The 21,433-nt window shown below is 43.8% G+C and overlaps 1 protein-coding gene across 1 annotated transcript in view; it reads left to right on the top strand.

The window, feature by feature from the left end:
* Nucleotides 1–21,433, top strand: part of ELOVL7 (ELOVL fatty acid elongase 7) — a 44,053-nt gene that overhangs the window by 4,606 nt on the left and 18,014 nt on the right. Inside the window, exons 2-3 of the mRNA XM_040420171.1 lie at nucleotides 6,529–6,605; nucleotides 21,110–21,300. Of these exons, the coding sequence (XP_040276105.1) occupies nucleotides 6,536–6,605; nucleotides 21,110–21,300 (261 nt within the window). The 5' untranslated portion in view covers nucleotides 6,529–6,535. The remainder of the gene's footprint in view (nucleotides 1–6,528; nucleotides 6,606–21,109; nucleotides 21,301–21,433) is intronic.

The following is a 21,433-nucleotide window of genomic DNA, read 5'->3' as shown; positions in this document are numbered from 1 at the left end:
TGTTGATTTCGTTGTTTAGATTTCAGTGATGACGTGATCTGGACAATACTATTTTGTTAGAATTGAACCACAATATTAAAGGGGTGCTCTCACTTCAGCAAATGGGGCAACCGAGCAGCAAATGTTCAATTCCCTGCAGCGCCACCACAGTCTAAATGAATCATTACACAATTCCCACTGAAATCCGTGGGCTTTCCATGGCATATATGGCTGTTTTGGGTCTAGTTACCCATCTCTGTTCTGGATAATAAGAAGCTGGTGTCGTCGTCGCCCCCCCCTACTAAACTTTAATCCTATATCCAAAAATGTGTTTTCTCAACCAGACAACCCCTTTAACTGTCATTGGAGGGAATACAAGTAAAATCATGGTAGCAGTAAGGTAATGCTAGTTTTAGATAAAGAGGAGTCACTCCCACATGGACAGAAAATACAACAGACAAATCCCCTGTGGATTCACAGCAAAAAAAAAAAGAAGCAAAACCTATGACAAAAAAAATGCATCAGGGCTATTGAACACGACCGTTGTTGGACGGTGCCCATATTGTGTCCCACAAACAGGCTGTTTGCGCACTGCATCGTGGATGCGAACCCATTCACTTGGGTCCACAATTCCGAAGGTGTGGTGCAAAACGGAGGCACGGAACTTGTTCTATTTTTGCGGGGCGGATGGATCGCAGACCCATTCAAGTTGAATGGGTCTGGATCCGTCTGGGCCAGCCATACAAGACGGTGCCCGTGCATTGGAGACCACAATTTGCACAGAACTGGAGGGCACACTTGTGTGCATGAGCCCTCATATGCAGTTTTTGCCAGAAATGGGTGAGGGGAATCGCATCTCCATTGAAAAATAAGTCCACCGTGAACATATTTGGACAAGCCGCAGATTTCAAATCCGTACCGTAGGTCATTTTATGTTGAAGATATTTTAAGCAGCCTGTAGATGAGATTTCTTATATCATCCCCTCTGCTTGTACGGTACAGTGCAGATTGCCAGCATTCAGTGATGTGTGGACGGCCCTTAGTTACTGTAGCTTTCATAAAAGCATATATAATTTCTGTATCTTGCATTAGTTTGTCTAATTCCAATATATATGTGTGTGTATGTGTATATAATATATATTTTATAGCATCTTTCACACTTCCGGTAGGCTGTTCCGGTGTAAAATCTCTGCTGGACTCCATTATAGTTAATGGGGCCTTTGAGCATCCTTGTAACATCTGGCAGTGCCGGTTCCAGAGAACTCCAGCAGACTGCCGGATATGTGAAACTACCTAAACAAAGTTATCATTAGCTTTACATACTCTCTAAAAATGTTTAACTGCAATTTATGTTCCTATTACTATTTTATATAATGACCGGAGATCCGGGCCGTACCGCCCAATCCTGTTCAACTTGATCAACCAGTTTTCTACACATGTGCTGTATTGTTCTCCGGTCTAGTTTTTCCTGCCACATTTATTTAATCTGCAAAGTAACTTACAGTGCTGTTTAAAAGAAAGTTGTTGATGCCCAAAATGAATCTAAACAATTATATTGATAGAAGAAGGGGAGATTTGAGGTTATCCAGATACTACATTTTGTATTTATTAAGTGCATGAGGTTATATATTAAATATCAATAATTGCATAGTAAACAATGCCCAAAATGAATCTAAACACATGTATTGATAGAAGGTGAGACCTGAGGTTATATAGATATTACATTCTAAATATGAAGGGAATGTGTCACTGATCTTGGACAGTTAAGTCCAGTAATACAGGTAAGAAGTCCAGATCACAATTTATTTTATTTTTTTACTGCATCCCACCCCCCTTCCATTTTCCTGCTGTCTGCTCTCAAAGCTGTGCTAAAATACACATTCGGGACTGCTGCGCGGTGCTAACATAATGGAGAGGACTTGTGTGAGCATGCACATCAGTTCTGACCATGTGTTTCAGTGCAGCTTTGAGTGTTGACAGCGAGGAAAGGGGGGGGGGGGGGGGCTACAAAAATAAAAAAAGGATTCCTTATCTGCAGTAGTAGTCATGTATCATAGTCTAAGAACCTGGTGACAGATTCCCTTTAGTAAGCGCACATGCCCGAGATGAATCTAAACACACATATTGATAGAGGTAGTGAAGACCTGAGGTTATCCAGATATTGCATTCTAAATGTAATAAGTGCATAGTAAACAATGCCCAAAATGAATCTAAACATGTGTATTGATAGAAGTAGGGGAGACCTGGGGTTATACAGATATTACATTCTAAATGTAATAACTGCATATGCCCAAAATGAATCTAAACATGTGTAATGATGAAGGTAGTAGGTAGGGGAGACAGTGTTTTACAAATATTATGTTCTAAATTTAATAAGTACACATGCCCAAAATGAATCTAGGCACATGTATTCATAGAGGTAGGTGAGACCCGAGGTTATACAGATATTAAAATCTAAATTTAATAAAGTGAATAGTAAACTATATTAGAAAAAAAAAGGAGATGGAGAAGTAGCTGTTGCATCCAGGCCCTGGTATATAAAGGGGTCCAAAAGCTCAAAGACCCTAGTAGTATAAATGGAAGTGGTAGGGTCTTCTTAGAGATTTCGCTTTCCAGCCCAGTAGATTCAAGAGCTACCTCTAAACCTACCAGTCGCCATGTATCACTAAAAGTATTGCTATGTTCTAACACTGATGCATGTTCATCATGTTTCTTTGTAGATAAGCAATGCATAAAAAGTCACGATGAAAGAATATTGTGCCCAAAAAACAACAACAGCAAACTAATAAATATAGATCCTTTTCTGAACAAAGGGCCATGGCGCTCCAGTCCGTGCTGTGGCCCAATCTAGGGCTGAAACGAGTATTCGACTAAATCGAGTAATTCGACACAAAAAAATCCTCGATGCATCGAGGATTCATTTGTGTCACATGACCACAGAGCAGGAGTTAAGCGCTTGCTATTACTCCCACTCCGTGGTCTTCCGCTGCACTCGGAATACTCACCTTTCCAGCATGGGGCCTCCGGACACTCCACAGCACATCCATGGTCCCACATTGCACTGACGTACGCACGCTGTGACCAGACGAGCTGTGTGACGTCAGGCGCAGAGCAGCGAGGAACGATGGAGTGTCGGACGCGCCCCTGCTGGAAAGGTAAGTTGGTGCCACTAAGGCCGGGTGCCCGGAGTGCACAGCGTCATAGCAACCAATGACGCTGTGCACTCCGGGTATCAGGAGGAGCAAGGGGGGGAAAGCTGATGGCACTGGGGGAACGGAGCTGATGGCACAAGGGGGGGGCTGATGGCACTGGGGGAATGGGGCTGATGGCACAAGGGGGGGGCTGATGGCACTGGGGGATAGTGGAACTGATGCACTTGGGCTAATCGCACAGGGGGGAACGAAAGGCGTTGGGGACTGATGGTAGAGGGTCTGATGAGTTTTTATAAAGGAAAACAGTCTATTAATGATTTTTTTTATTAGATTACTCGATTAATCGATTATAATACTCCATTTCTAAAATAATTGTTTACTGCAGCCCTAGTCCAATCTATGTTCAGCCCTATATAATTGAGCAGGAGCACTGTGGCCCAGTTTTGCTGATCATGGTGGTCCTGAAGGTTAGACCCCTACCAATTATACATTAAAGGGGTTATTCCATAAATAATGTAAAAAAAATGAAAATCATACATAATCTAATACATGACCCAACAAAAGTAGAGCCAGCCCTGTCCTTCACATGGATCCAGAGCTTCCCCGTTCATTTCTCCGATTAATCTGCTAGATTGTTGTCAAGCTGGCCACTCAGAGGGCATATCCTTTCTCCGGGTGTGTATTTTCTACTTCAGCTTGTGGCAGTTGAAGGATGGAACTGAGCATGTGCTTCCATCTCAGTAAGCAGGACAGAGAAATTAGAAAAAGAGCAAACAGCAGGTGGCGCTATACAGACAGATTTCAGTGAATAACTCAGTAGCTATACAACATTTTTAATTTCATGAAAATACAAAAGTATTCAGATCCAGGTGCTGGTTTTACAACTGTAGAATATTTTGCGTGGGACAACCCCTTTTAATAACTTATCCAAAGATTAGGCAATCTATGTGGTTTCATGGAAAGCAATTTTTGTTACTTTTTTTGTGTGAAACTATGTATTAGTTTCATCTAACTAGTAACTTTGTGTTTAGTAAGCTTGTATAATGTCTGTATACCAGGGGAGGAATGTGGAGGAATGTAAACCATTTACTTGTGGGAAGATTCCAGTATGTCAAGAATATGTCAAGTTTGCTGCAGGTTCAGTATCTGTATAGATGTAGAAAGGTTAGTTTTCTTATAATCGAGGACAGAGACATTCCATATGGGCAACCTGTACAGAGAGGCCCTGTAGGCAAGAGGCTCACTTATATTAAGGGGGAAAAAAGACTATCACTCCCTATTAGATTGTGCAAGAGAAGATTAAAAGGCGTTCTTTCACTGCTCCACCCCAGCATCCAAATTAGATGGTGAGCAGCTCTGTATACTTAAGGTGGCATATACGCTAAGGGTACGGCCAGACGGTCAGGTTTCTGGATGTAGTTTTAGAAGCCAAAATCAGGAGTGGATCATAAAAGGAGAGAAAGTATGAAGGACAGGTAGAGCTTCTCTTCTTTTCTTGAATTCACTCACAGTTTTGAGAGCCAAAACGAGATCGGGAAAGCTGTGTGGCCGTACCCTTAGTGCTCCTGCGAACATATTTTCTTTCCGTGTTGTGTGTTTTTTTTTTTTTTTTTGTGGACTGTTTGGTTCTGCATTCATTTTAATGGGTCTGCAAAAAGAAACAGAAGTTACTCCGTGTGCATTTTGTTTCCGTATGTCTGCCAAAAATACAACATGTTCTATTATTGTCCGCATAACGGACAAGGATAGGACTGTTCTATTAGGGGCCAGCTGTTCTGTTCCGCAAAATACGGAATGCACACGGACGTCATCCTTCTTTTTTTTTTTTTTTTGCGGATCCGTGTTTGGTGGACCACAAAATACATACGGTCGTGTGCAGGAGCCCTTATAGTACCCACTCGATTTAAGGGTACATTCACATGCCCGTGCATTTTGCAGAAAGCCCAGGGTCGGCGCAATGTAGATAAAAAGCCTATTCTTGTTCATGATTGGACATGTTGTATGTTTTTTGCGGGGCCACGGAACGAAACTACGGATGCAGACAGCACATGGTGTGCGGGACGGGTGCGGACCCGTATCATACTGTCATGTGAATGAGCCCTAAATGGATTTTTCAGGCTATCGATATTAATGATCTATCCACAGGACCCCCAACAATCAGCTGTTTCGACAGCTACGGTTCCAGAAACTGACAGTTACGGAGCCGGAAGCAGCTGCGTTTACTGTGTAGTGCACTTGCTGGGGTAATGCAGCTCATCTCCCACTCAAAGCTGAGATGCAGTACGCTTGCGCTGGAAACTACACTGTGTACAAAGCCTTCTGCTTCCGCTCCATACACTTTATAATTTCTGGCGCAGCAGCTGCCTAAAACGGCTGATTGGTGGGGGTGGCGGATGTTGGACCACTGCAGATCTGATATTGATCACATCCTGACAACTCTTTAATCCTTTAGGCTGGGTTCACACCTGAGCGTTTTACAGCGCGTTCCTATGCGCTGTAAAACGCTCAACAGGCAAAAACCAATGTTTCCCTATGGGCATGGTTCTCCCCTGAGCGTTTTACAGCGCGTACGAACACGCTGTAAAACGCCCTACGCCCCAAGAAGTGCAGGAGCTACTTTGGGGCGTATTGTCGCGCGTAAGTCATTGTAGTCAATAGCAAGAACGCGCGTACGACGCGAGTTTCCAAAATACAAAAACGCCCCAAAATACACCCGATAAAAACGCCTGTAAACAGCGCATATCGAATACGCTCAGGTCTGAACCCAGCCTTATGGGCAACACATTTTTCTTTTAGGAACGCATTAATAGACTTTCCATCCTTAGGGTACCTCTGTATGTTTTACAACATTTAACTTCCGAAATCTGCAGCATCTCAATGTATGCTGTTGATCTCCGTCCCGGATTTGACCCTATGCGAGGCGCAGGGTGAAATGTGCAGCAAATCCAAAGCAATATGCACAATAAATTCACAGCTCAAAAGTTGGCTCTGTTAAAGTAAAATTGCTTCTCTATACTGGGAATATTTTTTATTTTTGACAAGACAAAAAGTTGTAATCTAATTTGGATCTGATAAGTAGTTGCTATGATGGGATCTGATAAGTAGTGATGATGGTTTATGACCCCCATATTGGCTGTGTCACCCGTGTTTATCTGAGATCCAGACATTTTTCAAAAAGTTAAACTTCAATTATAAAATTTAAAAAACCTTGTAATACAGAATTTTCATGACAATGTAGATCCAAAGATCCAACAATTCGTCAGATGAACAGATCATGGCTGGTAGTAAAACCCAAGCGATGCATGCAGCTGTAGACCATCATAACCAGTTTGGCATCTGTTATTATCGTCTATATTTGCAAGTCTAATTAAACTTCTATAATTTGGTTTTTTTACAGAACACAAATGAACATGGCCTTCAAGGACTTAACATCAAGAGCAGTGCTGCTTTATGACGAGTGGATTAAAGATGCTGGTGAGTGGCAGAGCGTAAATTCTGTGTATTACTTGTTCATGTTGCTGATAGTTGTTGCCTGCAGAGGATGGCTTTATGGCGGGGTTCATCTTCACTGTGGTTTATTTCGCTGGCACGTGAAAGTAAAAGGTTATGACTTTCAAGTCTATAGGTCTCGGAACAAAGCCTACTATTGAGAACATAGGAAATATGCCGACATGAAATTGTTGGCTCTGGGGTTTGTGACCCAAGCTGAGATTCCGCTGTATCACGCCACAGTACAGGAAATATTCCACTTCACTTTTTTGGAGATATCATTTGCTATACATCAAAAAGGCCAACACTTTCTCCTAATAGATTCCAACATTTTGTAGGCAGAAGTAGCTTATTTTGATGTCGCCTCTCTTAAAGGGGTATTCCATTCCTCTCTAACCCCTAGACTAATTCTAGGAGGAATTTGAATGGAACGCCAGTCGAGCATATACCCTGCTGCTGCATTCAAAGACTAGAACTGAGACGAAAATGACTAAGAGCTAAAATGTTCATATGGCTGAAAAGGCCGACTATCGCTGCTGTGCAAAAAAGAACCAGCACTGCCATTGTAACTTGCAGAGGTGTCCAAAATGGCAACCTTCACAGACCATCTATGAACAATCTTCTGACACCATTAGTCTGTGGTGTGGTCAGTCTTAGGCCTCATGCACATGACCGCATGTGTTTTGCGGTCCGCAAAAATAAAGGATGACGTCCATATGGCATATTTTTTATTTTATTTTTTTATCTGTTATATTTGCAGATCCATTGTAATAATGCCTATCTTTGTCCGCAAACTAGAAAAAAATAGGACATGCACAATTTTTTTTTTTTGCGGGGCTACGGAACGTAAATCTCTGCCTATTAACTAATGCCCGCGTTCTGCCTCCGCTATAGAAAGGCTCATGCTTGCCTGCTCCCTGCAGCTACGTGCTGCCTCCCATGTGTCAATCTTCCGGTTTGCAGCTTGTTTACTTCCACCCCGGCATGAGCATGATCACCTTCTCTGCTGCAGCCAACCACTGGATTGTGGACACGTCACTGCTGAAGCCAGTCATTGGCTGCAGTAAAGCAGGCAACCATATTCGGAAAGAAGTAAACAAGGCACGGACTGGAAGATGGACACATGGGAGGCAACACGTAGCAGTGGGAAGCAGGGAAGCATGAGTTTTTCTATAGCAGAGTGCAGACAGCAATTAATAGTTAGGGATTCCCAGACAACCCCTTTAAGTAGGCCATACAAATTAGTTTAAAGGGGTTCTGCAGCTTGTTTATATTGATGACTTCTCCTTAGGATAGATCATCAATATATGAACTGCGGGGGTCTGACTCCCTGCACTATACGTCATCTCCCCTGCAGTGGCGCCGTAGCGCAATTACAAGTATTCGCTCCATTCAAGTGAAAGGAGTGAGTAATTACACTGCACCTCTGAGACGATGTGCAGTGTAATGAAGAGAAGGCAGCACTCTCATGGAGCGCCGGCTCCTCTTCAAACAGCTGATCGGCAGTGGTGACCCTGCCGATCAGATATTGATTGCCTATCCTGAGGATAGGTCATCAATGCAATTAGGCTGCACAACCCCTTTAATTTAAGGCAAACACAATGATTTTGGAGGAATATACTGATCAGCCAAAGTGTATGAGAGGCCTCCTGACTCTCTCATCGGACGGCAGACATCAGGGTTGAGAAGGATCGCGCTGTTAGATTTTAAAATGTCCAATAATTTTGTTTTCAGTGGAGATACGATCCCACCAGAGAATGTATTGAGGACGCACACATGTGTATGAGCCAGGGGTAGGTGCAACGGGCGCCTACCCCTAGGGCCCTCTATAACGCGCTCCAGGTGTAGGAATGTAACGTCCCAGAGTGGCATTACCACTTCTGCACCCTGCTACTGTCTCCTATGGGCAAATACAATGTCATCTATGCATTTGTCAGGTCTTAAACACTGTGTATATTTATTTCTTGTAACTAACTGTTATTGTTCATGTAATTTACCTGGTTCACCAGAAGGTGGCAGCAACCATGGCAGAGCTACAGCTAGAGAGAATGGAACCCTTCTTTCTGTTCTAAGCCTCTCTCTGAGGGGAGGGACTAGTTAGTCAGTTGCAGTTTACCCCCTGCCAAGGGAGGGTGTGCAGCAGGTGCACGTCCCTGCTGGACGTGCCTTGCCTAAGTCAGCCAGAGCACCTTCAGCTCTGTGGAGGCCACAGCTTGGAGCCTTTGAAGCCAGGTGGAAAAGTTCCCTGGATTAAGCTAGAGTCAGACTATAAAGAGAGAAGTTGCAGCATACAGCTAAAGCAAAGTTATTCAGTCAGCACAGCAGACACAGAGAGCAGAGTTGAGATTGTTTGCTGGCCAGAGAAAATGCTAAAGCCTGCTGAGAGCCAAGATAAAGCTTGAAGATTGTTTATGATGAAAGTTTACCAAAGTAAAGCGTTTATTGAACTTCATAAACAAGGTCTGGACTCATTCTTTCATCCCCTACTACTACTACTGCTACTACTACTACCCCCTACTGCTTTTGGAAGGCAACGCTTGGGGTCCAGAGTATCCAGGTAGGAGTACCGTGACGTGCACAAGTAAACTTAAATGGACATTGTAGGCCACCCTACACCACTATGGCATTCCTACACCTGGGTACCACCAACACCATTTCTTTAAGGGACTCTGTCCCATTGATGCTTTGTAGCAACTGACATCACAGAAAATTTACTTTAAGGGACCCCTTGCCATACCCTGCCTGACGACTGCAGGAATGCTGAGTGGCATAGTGTGGTCTAAAATGTCTGTGTGTCATGGTGCTCCTACCTGGATACCGCTGGACCCCGGGCTTTTGCTCTGAAGCAATAAATAGAGGGAATAATTGAGGGATAAAAGAATAACTTGAGTTCAGACCTTGAGATGAAGTTCAATGGCAGCTTTACTTTGCATAAACATTCTCCAAAACTGTTTACAGGCTTTGTCTTGCTTCCAGCAGGCTTTAGCATGAAACTGACAGGCAAACTCCACTCTGCTATATCTGTTTCTCTCTGACTCTGCTGTACTGACAGGCTGGCTGTATAACTCTGCTTTCTTCTGTATGCTGCACTTCTCTGTAGTCTGACCCTAGGTTATGCCAAGGAGCTTTCCTCCTGGCTCCGTAGGCTTCAAGCTTTGGCCTCCATGGCCAGCAGAGCTTAGGGTGCTCTGGCTGGCGTGGGCACGTCCAGCAGAGACGTGCCCTTGCACACCCTTCCCCTAGCTGGGGGTAAACTATACTGACTCTAACTGGTCCCCACCCTTCCTGCAGGAAGTAGGACTAGCCCACTTCTCTCCAGAGGGGGGTTAGAATGGAATGGAAAGCTCCATTCTAAGTACAGCTCTGCCGTGTTTGCTGACACCTGCTGGTGAACCAGGCATATCACATGAACATAACAGATTAGGAATGCACAGTGTATAGGACCTGGACAACAATAGATAAGATGACATTATATTAGCCCATTAGATATAGTAGCATGATACAGGAGTGTGAACACCACTCTGGGTGTTACATAGGGAGAGAGAACTAATGGTTGAAGGCATCTAATGTGTATGGACAATCTTAGACTTAAACGTGCTATCCCACAAAGGTTTTTACCACCTATCCACAGAATAGGATGTTGGTCCTCTGCTCCCTTCTGTGGGAATGAGGGGAGCGTTGTCTATGTCTGTCCCACCTTCTATTTTTAAGACTGATCATGGGTCCAGCAGTTGGATCCCCACTGATCTGGGCAAAAATATCTGTTCCGAAAATTAGAAAAACAAAACTCGTCCTATTCTGGTCCGCAAAACATGGACCACGGTCCCATTGAAGTCAATAGGCGCACAGAAAAAATACGGGTGGCACACCAACGGTATCCGTACTTTGTGGATCTGCAGTTTGCCGACTGCAATACAGATACGGTTGTGTGCATGAGGCCTAGGGCAAAGTATCTCTTAAGTATTTGCATAGTTTAAATATAATATGGTTGTCCCCCCTCCTGTTGGAATAATGGTCCAAAATACATGGTAGCAGAAGATGGGCATAGTTTAGGCAGCATGACCCACCATACCTGCTGCCTCATATAAAATAAGCCAAAGTCTGCACACTTAAGTTGACTGATGAGGTGTAATAAAAGCTGATCTGGCTGTAAGTGATATAAGGTTAGACATTCCAGGTTTATTAGGTTCTGGAAACCCTGGAAGGAACACAAGCCTTTAAGTGTGAGGAGATGAAAGTCATGCTGGGCTGGCTAATGCGCTCCCAAGGAGCCAACTGCTGTTTATGAATAACAAAGTGGATTAATAATTATAGCTCCCATCTATACCATGCTGGCTGAAGTCCAGGAGCAAGGTTAAAGCCAATGTCCTTCATTAGCTATGCACTCATGACACCTCACACAGGGCTTTACAGTCCTATCTGGTTTTTCTATGGCCGCTTTTAGGTTATTTTCAAATGATTCCCACTAGTTGGCATGGTGCCCGCTTATAAGGGTAAACCGGGGCAGAAACTTGCAGCGACCTGTCCCAGTTTCCACTCTGCCTGGCAGATCTCCACATTGCATGGAGGCAATATTTTACTTGGCTGGAATGCAAGAAGTTACAGCGTGTAATTGTTGGACTACGATGTACAAGGCACTGCCAACCTCCTCCTTCCTTACCCTTCACTGTTAGGGGCAATCACTGCCTTTCACTCACTGGATACAGTGCACGTTTGTGCTGGTGAAAGAATAATGCCTCCATATGTAATGAGATTCTGAACTCCTACGAGGTTTGGAATTTACAGCTGAGGGATAATTAGGATTGTTATGTTTGTTTCATCTTGGAAAAAGATACAGATGTAGCAGAGCTGTGTCTGTAATTTGCCACAACCAATTACGATATCATGTTACATAGTTAATACAGCTGAAAAGGGACATAAGTCCATCAAGTTCAACCAAGGTATAGGTGGGGCCGTGAATCCCAGAAGGAAATAAGTCTCAGATTTCTACACATTTTCATAAGCATTAATGTCATTTACTTTTAAGAATTCATCTAAACCCTTTTTAACCCCCTTAACGCCCAAGACCGTACATGTACGGTGCGCTGATCGGTCGAGTGAAGGAACTGCGCTCGCCTGTCCGCGGCAGGGGTCCAGCAGTCACTGATAGCCGGACCCCTGCTGTATGCGCCTGCATCGGTGAAATCAGCACGGACCGCGGCACGTCTGGGCTTCAGACGTGTGTGGGGTGTCCATCGGGTCCCCGCGCTGCTGTGACGGGGACCCGATGGCAGGGAAGCAGCTGGATGACTTCTAGGTGTGCGTGAGATCCAGCCCCCTGGATCTCACAGGCAAACAGGCTGTAAGTGTATTACACTGGTGATACACTCACAGCCAATGCATCACAATACAGAAGTATTGTAAAGGGGATCAGACCCCCAGAAGGGCAATAAATATTGAGTTTTGTTTAGCTCTTAACCCTTGCTTTGTTAGCGGAAAAAAATTGATTAAAATGGAAAATCTGCCCAAAAAGTGAAATTCTGAAATTTTATCTCCATTTTCTATTAATTCTTGTGGGACACCTAAAGGGTTAACAAAGTTTGTGAAATCGGTTTAGAGTAACTTGAGGGGTGTAGTTTCTAAAATGGGGTCATTTTTGGGTGGTTTCTATTATGTAAGCCTCACAAAGTGACTTCAGACCTGAACTGGTCCTTTTAAAAAGTGGGTTTTGGAATTTTTCGGAAAAATTTCAAGATTTGCTTCTAAACTTCTAAGGCTTCATTGGCTCCGTGGAACACGGTCCGCCGTGCGCTTTGTGCCGCCGCCGTACAGTAATACACTCTTATAGATCAACCAATGACGCCGTGCGCTCCTGCACTAAGCAGGATGCCGGTCCGATATCTTGCGGACCGGGTTCCACAGATGTGTGAATGAAGCCTAAGCCTTCTAATGTCACCAAAAAATAAAATGGCATTCACAAAATGATCCAAACATGAAGTAGACATATGGGGAATGTAAAGTAATAACTATTTTTGGAGGTATTACTATCTATTATAAAAGTAGAGAAATTGAAATGTTGAAATTTGCAATTTTTGGTAACTTTGGTATTTTTTATTTTTTTTTATAAATAAAAATTCTATTTTTTGACTCTAAGTCCATTATGTGACGAGAAAAGAGTCTCTGAATGGCCTGGATAAGTAAAAGCGTTTTAAAGTTATTACCACAAAGTGACACATGTCAGATTTGCTAAAAATGGCCTGGTCCTGAAAGTTAAAACAGTTAAAACTGTCCACTGTTCCTGCTGTGACCACGTCCTGAGGAAATCTATTCCACAGATTCACAGTTCTTGCCGTAAAAAAGTTTTTTCGCGTCTGGAGACTGAACTTTTTCTTCTCCAATCGGAGGCAGTGCCCCCTTGTCTTTTGAGCGCATTTTACATGGAACAGTTTTTAACTGTATTTTTTGTACAGCCCATTTACTGTATATACATATAGGTTAATCATGTCCCCCCTTAGACGTCTCTTCTCAAGACTAAATACATTTAATTATTTTAATCTTTCTTCCTAACTAAGACCCTCCATGCCCCTTATCAGTTTAGTCGCTCTCCTCTGTACTTTTTCCAGCTGCAGTGCATCCTTTCTATGTACTGGTGCCCAGAACTGAACTGCATATTCCAAATGAGGCCGCACCAACACTTTGTAAAGTGGTAATATTACATCCCTGCCCCGCGAGTCCATGCCTCGTTTAATGGCATGGACAATATCCTGGTGGCCTTTAGAAGCAGCTGATTGACATTGTATGCTGTAATTTAATCTACCATCCACAAGGACACCCAAATCCTTCTCTATAAGTGACTCTCCCAGTGCTACATCACCTAGGACATATGAAGCACAGAGATTATTACTACCAAGATGCAGAACTTTACGTTTATCCACATTGAACCACATTTGCCAAGTCAATGTTATATTTGGTTTTATAGTACTGCATGTAAACCTACTGGATTATTTTAAAGGGGTTGTCCTATTGCAAACACTTATCCCCTATTTATAGAATAGGCCTCCCAGAATCCCAAGAATGGGGAGATGGGCTGTGTTCCCTTCTTTAAATGGGAAGGCCAGAGTAACAGTGCTTGGCTATCACCTGCAGTCTTAAACGGATTTACATGGCCTGATACTCAGGAACAAACATTTGTGCGAACATTCGTTCCTGATAATTGCCCCGTATAAAGATCACACAGATCACAATGCTCATTTATTGAGTGAAATGATCGTTCATGCAGATGCCTAAATGATCACTTCCGGGCAGCAGATCGGGCTGTCTTGGGCCCCTTGCACACGACCGTATTTTCGGTCTGCATTCTTGGATAAGGGTTTATAATGGGACAACCATTTTAAAGTGTACCTCCAGCAGTCCAAAATTATGTACTGAATAATTTCATCATGGATCCATAAGGTTGATTTTTATTTTTATTTTCTTCTGATAGAGCTTTTAAATCTGCTGCTTCTGTCCCCATAGCCCCATTAGATGATAAAGTGGTGTTTACTGGATTTATACAGCTCTCATTGAATTCAAGAATAGAAGAGGTCATCAATATCATATTAGTTGGGGTCTGACTCCCAACACCCCCACTGACCAGCTGTTTAAAGAGGCCATGGCGCTGCTTTGAGCACTGTGACCTGTGCCTAGGCCGGCGATGTCAAGTTCATTGGTCGCATGTCATTCAACTGAATGGGCCTGGGCTGCAGTACCAAACACAGCCACTATACAATGTTCGGCACTGTGCTTGGTATGTTGCATGGAGGCCACAGCACTCATCCGAGTGCTGCAGCCCTTTTAAACAGTTGATTGGCAGGGCTACTAGGAGTTCGACCCTGACAATCTGATAATGATTGTGATGTAGCAGGCTGGTTTTAAATCTGTAGAGAAACAGATGGGCGCACCATAGGGTAATTCTGTGGGTGTATAATGGTGAACAAAAAGAATTGGCAAGGCTCACCTTGTGTGGTTGTGCGGATATAGGCACAACACTATTGTAGGTATTTTCAAACAAGCCTGGACGTCTGGATATGGCGGTCTGCAGCCTCGGGACCACGAGGGATCTTCAAAAGGAGAAGCCTGGAGCCCCCAAGAAGATAGTAGTGCAAGAAAACAAAACACGTCCCACGGCGCGAATTACTGTCTACCAGTCACCAGGGTCAAGAAGGAATCTTTTAATGCAGCAATACAACGTGTTTCGGGGAATCACTCCCCTTCATCAGGTACAAAAGAGCTGCACAAGTGTAACAGCACAAAGCTACACACATTTATACATACAAACATACCGCCTTAACCACTTCCCGCCACGCTAACGCCGAAAGGCGTCATTTCTGCGGCGCTCCCAGGTCACACTAACGCCAATAGGCGTCATCTCGCGTGAGCCGAGATTTCCTGTGAACGCGCGCACACAGGCGCGCGCGCTCACAGGAACGGAAGGTAAGAGAGTTGATCTCCAGCCTGCCAGCGGCGATCGTTCGCTGGCAGGCTGGAGATGTGTTTTTTTTAACCCCTAACAGGTATATTAGACGCTGTTTTGATAACAGCGTCTAATATACCTGCTACCTGGTCCTCTGGTGGTCCCCTTTGTTTGGATCGACCACCAGAGGACACAGGTAGCTCAGTAAAGTAGCACCAAGCACCACTACACTACACTACACCCCCCCCCCCCCGTCACTTATTAACCCCTTATTAGCCCCTGATCACCCCATATAGACTCCCTGATTACCCCCCTGTCATTGATTACCCCCCTGTCATTGATTACCCCCCTGTAAAGCTCCATTCAGACGTCCGCATGATTTTTACGGATCCACTGATAGATGGATCGGATCCGCAAAACGCATCCGGACGTCTGAATGAAGCCTTACAGGGGCGTGATCAATGACTGTGGTGATCACCCCATATAGACTCCCTGATCACCCCCCTGTCATTGATTACACCCCTGTCATTGATCACCCCCCTGTAAAGCTCCATTCAGACGTCCGCATGATTTTTACGGATGCACTGATAGATGGATCCGATCCGCAAAACGCATCCGGACGTCTGAATGAAGCCTTACAGGGGCATGATCAATGACTGTGGTGATCACCCCATATAGACTCCCTGATCACCCCCCTGTAAAGCTCCATTCAGATGTCCGCATGATTTTTACGGATGCACTGATAGATGGATCCGATCCGCAAAACGCATCCGGACGTCTGAATGAAGCCTTACAGGGGCATGATCAATGACTGTGGTGATCACCCCATATAGACTCCCTGATCACCCCCCTGTAAAGCTCCATTCAGATGTCCGCATGATTTTTACGGATGCACTGATAGATGGATCGGATCCGCAAAACGCATCCGGACGTCTGAATGAAGCCTTACAGGGGCATGATCAATGACTGTGGTGATTACCCCCCTGTAAAGCTCCATTCAGATGTCCGCATGATTTTTACGGATGCACTGATAGATGGATCGGATCCGCAAAACGCATCCGGACGTCTGAATGAAGCCTTACAGGGGCGTGATCAATGACTGTGGTGATCACCCCATATAGACTCCCTGATCACCCCCCCTGTCATTGATTACCCCCCTGTCATTGATTACCCCCCTGTAAAGCTCCATTCAGACGTCCGCATGATTTGTACGGATGCACTGATAGATGGATCGGATCCGCAAAACGCATCCGGACGTCTGAATGAAGCCTTACAGGGGCGTGATCAATGACTGTGGTGATCACCCCATATAGACTCCCTGATCACCCCCCTGTAAAGCTCCATTCAGATGTCCGCATGATTTTTACGGATGCACTGATAGATGGATCCGATCCGCAAAACGCATCCGGACGTCTGAATGAAGCCTTACAGGGGCATGATCAATGACTGTGGTGATCACCCCATATAGACTCCCTGATCACCCCCCTGTAAAGCTCCATTCAGATGTCCGCATGATTTTTACGGATGCACTGATAGATGGATCGGATCCGCAAAACGCATCCGGACGTCTGAATGAAGCCTTACAGGGGCATGATCAATGACTGTGGTGATTACCCCCCTGTAAAGCTCCATTCAGATGTCCGCATGATTTTTACGGATGCACTGATAGATGGATCGGATCCGCAAAACGCATCCGGACGTCTGAATGAAGCCTTACAGGGGCGTGATCAATGACTGTGGTGATCACCCCATATAGACTCCCTGATCACCCCCCCTGTCATTGATTACCCCCCTGTCATTGATTACCCCCCTGTAAAGCTCCATTCAGACGTCCGCATGATTTTTACGGATGCACTGATAGATGGATCGGATCCGCAAAACGCATCCGGACGTCTGAATGAAGCCTTACAGGGGCGTGATCAATGACTGTGGTGATCACCCCATATAGACTCCCTGATCACCCCCCTGTCATTGATCACCCCCCCTGTCATTGATCACCCCCCTGTCATTGATCACCCCCCTGTCATTGATCACCCCCCTGTAAGGCTCCATTCAGACATTTTTTTGGCCCAAGTTAGCGGAATTATTATTATTTTTTTCTTACAAAGTCTCATATTCCACTAACTTGTGTCAAAAAATAAAATCTCACATGAACTCACCATACCCCTCACGGAAACCAAATGCGTAAAATTTTTTAGACATTTATATTCCAGACTTCTTCTCACGCTTTAGGGCCCCTAGAATGCCAGGGCAGTATAAATACCCCACATGTGACCCCATTTCGGAAAGAAGACACCCCCAGGTATTCCGTGAGGGGCATATTGAGTCCATGAAAGATTGAAATTTTTGTCCCAAGTTAGCGGAACGGGAGACTTTGTGAGAAAAAAATTAAAAATATCAATTTCCGCTAACTTGTGCCAAAAAAAAAAAATTTCTATGAACTCGCCATGCCCCTCATTGAATACCTTGGGGTGTCTTCTTTCCAAAATGGGGTCACATGTGGGGTATTTATACTGCCCTGGCATTCTAGGGGCCCCAAAGCGTGAGAAGAAGTCTGGTATCCAAATGTCTAAAAATGCCCTCCTAAAAGGAATTTGGGCACCTTTGCGCATCTAGGCTGCAAAAAAGTGTCACACATCTGGTATCGCCGTACTCAGGAGAAGTTGGGGAATGTGTTTTGGGGTGTCATTTTACATATACCCATGCTGGGTGAGAGAAATATCTTGGTCAAATGCCAACTTTGTATAAAAAAATGGGAAAAGTTGTCTTTTGCCAAGATATTTCTCTCACCCAGCATGGGTATATGTAAAATGACACCCCAAAACACATTCCCCAACTTCTCCTGAATACGGCGATACCACATGTGTGACACTTTTTTGCAGCCTAGGTGGGCAAAGGGGCCCACATTCCAAAGAGCACCTTTAGGATTTCACAGGTCATTTACCTACTTACCACACATTAGTGCCCCTGGAAAATGCCAGGGCAGTATAACTACCCAACAAGTGACCCCATTTTGGAAAGAAGACACCCCAAGGTATTCCGTGAGGGGCATGGCGAGTTCCTAGAATTTTTTATTTTTTGTCACAAGTTAGTGGAAAATGATGATTTTTTTTTTTTTTTTTTTTTTCATACAAAGTCTCATATTCCACTAACTTGTGACAAAAAATAAAAACTTCCATGAACTCACTATGCCCATCAGCGAATACCTTGGGGTCTCTTCTTTCCAAAATGGGGTCACTTGTGGGGTAGTTATACTGCCCTGGCATTCTAGGGGCCCAAATGTGTGGTAAGGAGTTTGAAATCAAATTCTGTAAAAAATGACCTGTGAAATCCGAAAGGTGCTCTTTGGAATATGGGCCCCTTTGCCCACCTAGGCTGCAAAAACGTGTCACACATCTGGTATCCCCGTACTCAGGAGAAGGTGGGGAATGTGTTTTGGGGTGTCATTTTACATATACCCATGCTGGGTGAGAGAAATATCTTGGCAAAAGACAACTTTTCCCATTTTTTTTATACAAAGTTGGCATTTGACCAAGATATTTATCTCACCCAGCATGGGTATATGTAAAAAGACACCCCAAAACACATTCCTCAACTTCTCCTGAATACAGAGATACCAGATGTGTGACACGTTTTTGCAGCCTAGGTGGGCAAAGGGGCCCATATTCCAAAGAGCACCTTTCGGATTTCACTGGTCATTTTTTGCAGAATTTGATTTCAAACTCCTTACCACACATTCGGGCCCCTAGAATGCCAGGGCAGTATAACTACCCCACAAGTGACCCCATTTTGGAAAGAAGAGACCCCAAGGTATTCGCTGATGGGCATAGTGAGTTCATGGAAGTTTTTATTTTTTGTCACAAGTTAGTGGAATATGAGACTTTGTATGAAAAAAAAAAAAAAAAAAAAAATCATCATTTTCCACTAACTTGTGACAAAAAATAAAAAATTCTAGGAACTTGCCATGCCCCTCACGGAATACCTTGGGGTGTCTTCTTTCCAAAATGGGGTCACTTGTGGGGTAGTTATACTGCCCTGGCATTCTAGGGACCCGAATGTGTGGTAAGGAGTTTGAAATCAAATTCTGTAACAAATGACCTGTGAAATCCGAAAGGTGCTCTTTGGAATATGGGCCCCTTTGCCCACCTAGGCTGCAAAAAAGTGTCACACATCTGGTATTGCCGTACTCAGGAGAAGGTGGGGAATGTGTTTTGGGGTGTCATTTTACATATACCCATGCTGGGTGAGAGAAATATCTTGGCAAAAGACAACTTTTCCCATTTTTTTATACAAAGTTGGCATTTGACCAAGATATTTATCCCACCCAGCATGGGTATATGTAAAAAGACACCCCAAAACACATTCCTCAACTTCTCCTGAATACAGAGATACCAGATGTGTGACACTTTTTTGCAGCCTAGGTGGGCAAAGGGGCCCATATTCCAAAGAGCACCTTTCGGATTTCACAGGTCATTTTTTACAGAATTTGATTTCAAACTCCTTACCACACATTTGGGCCCCTAGAATGCCAGGGCAGTATAACTACCCCACAAGTGACCCCATTTTGGAAAGAAGAGACCCCAAGGTATTTCGTGATGGGCATAGTGAGTTCATAGAAGTTTTTATTTTTTGTCACAAGTTAGTGGAATATGAGACTTTGAAAGAAAAAAAAAAAAAAAAAAAAAATCATCATTTTCCGCTAACTTGTGACAAAAAATAAAAAGTTCTATGAACTCACTATGCCCATCAGCGAATACCTTAGGGTGTGTACTTTCCGAAATGGGGTCATTTGTGGGGTGTTTGTACTGTCTGGCCATTGTAGAACCTCAGGAAACATGACAGGTGCTCAGAAAGTCAGAGCTGCTTCAAAAAGCGGAAATTCACATTTTTGTACCATAGTTTGTAAACGCTATAACTTTTACCCAAACCATTTTTTTTTTACCCAAACATTTTTTTTTTATCAAAGACATGTAGAACTATAAATTTAGAGCAAAATTTCTATATGGATCTCGTTTTTTTTTGCAAAATTTTACAACTGAAAGTGAAAAATGTCATTTTTTTGCAAAAAAATCGTTAAATTTCGATTAATAACAAAAAAAGTAAAAATGTCAGCAGCAATGAAATACCACCAAATGAAAGCTCTATTAGTGAGAAGAAAAGGAGGTAAAATTCATTTGGGTGGTAAGTTGCATGACCGAGCAATAAACGGTGAAAGTAGTGTAGTGCCGATTTGTAAAAAAGGGCCTGGTCTTTAGGGGGGTATAAACCTGTGGTCCTTAAGTGGTTAAGGAGGTCAGAAGGTCACTCCTCCCTTCTGACCTTGTGACCTCCTTAAGGCGGTATGTTTGTATGTATAAATGTGTGTAGCTTTGTGCTGTTACACTTGTGCAGCTCTTTTGTACCTGATGAAGGGGAGTGATTCCCCGAAACACGTTGTATTGCTGCATTAAAAGATTCCTTCTTGACCCTGGTGACTGGTAGACAGTAATTCGCGCCGTGGGACGTGTTTTGTTTTCTTGCAATCTGATAATGATGACCATCAATATTGTATTCCTGGAAAACCGCTTTAACTCAGATAACTTTTGCAATCAGGGCAGATTGGGAACTTAGTGGCCCTGGACAAAAAAACTAAAAGTGGCCCCAAGTTGTAGGAGAGTTCAAATTGACAGAAGGCAGGGACAACAATATCGTAGTGCAGCACAAAATGCCGCCCCAGCAAAACCAAATGCCACAGTGCAGCATTCACAAGGGCACCAGCGGCTGCTGGAAAGGTACATAAGTACCTGATACTCCTGGTATTAATTAATGCTGATAGCATCAGATCTTTATGTACCTGGCCAGCTGCCGTGAGGTGGCCTTGGGCAGCTCCCTGGGCATCGGCCCACCCGGAAATTTCTGTGTAGGGTTTATGGCCAGTCCGCCGCTGCTCACAACGCACTCTAGCTCTGTAACATTTTATATTTCGTGTAAAGAAAAAAAAAAGTGAATATTTGTTCCCTGATGTTTGAAATGAATGAATGAATGATCACATTTCTCTCTTTGTCATCTGTCTTGATAGATCCACGGGTGGAGGACTGGCCACTTATGTCGTCCCCAATCCCCCAAACACTCATGATAGGGGCATATATTTATTTTGTTGCGTCATTTGGACCCAGGCTGATGGAGAACAGGAAACCGTTTGACCTAAAGGGCATAATGGCAGCCTATAATGTATTCATGGTTTTGTTCTCTTTGTACATGTGCTATGAAGTAAGTGACATTTTAGATCCTTATCCTTTTAGTAAATAATCTATATGGTGCTGGAATTGTCAAATACATATTATAGACTTTCATTTGTAACTTACTACTGACTTATAATGGCGTCTGTCGGAGCTGCTCATGC

This window comes from Bufo bufo, chromosome 2 (assembly GCF_905171765.1).
Source record: "Bufo bufo chromosome 2, aBufBuf1.1, whole genome shotgun sequence".
Lineage (NCBI taxonomy): Eukaryota > Metazoa > Chordata > Amphibia > Anura > Bufonidae > Bufo > Bufo bufo.
This window is presented reverse-complemented; position numbering and strand designations above follow the sequence as displayed.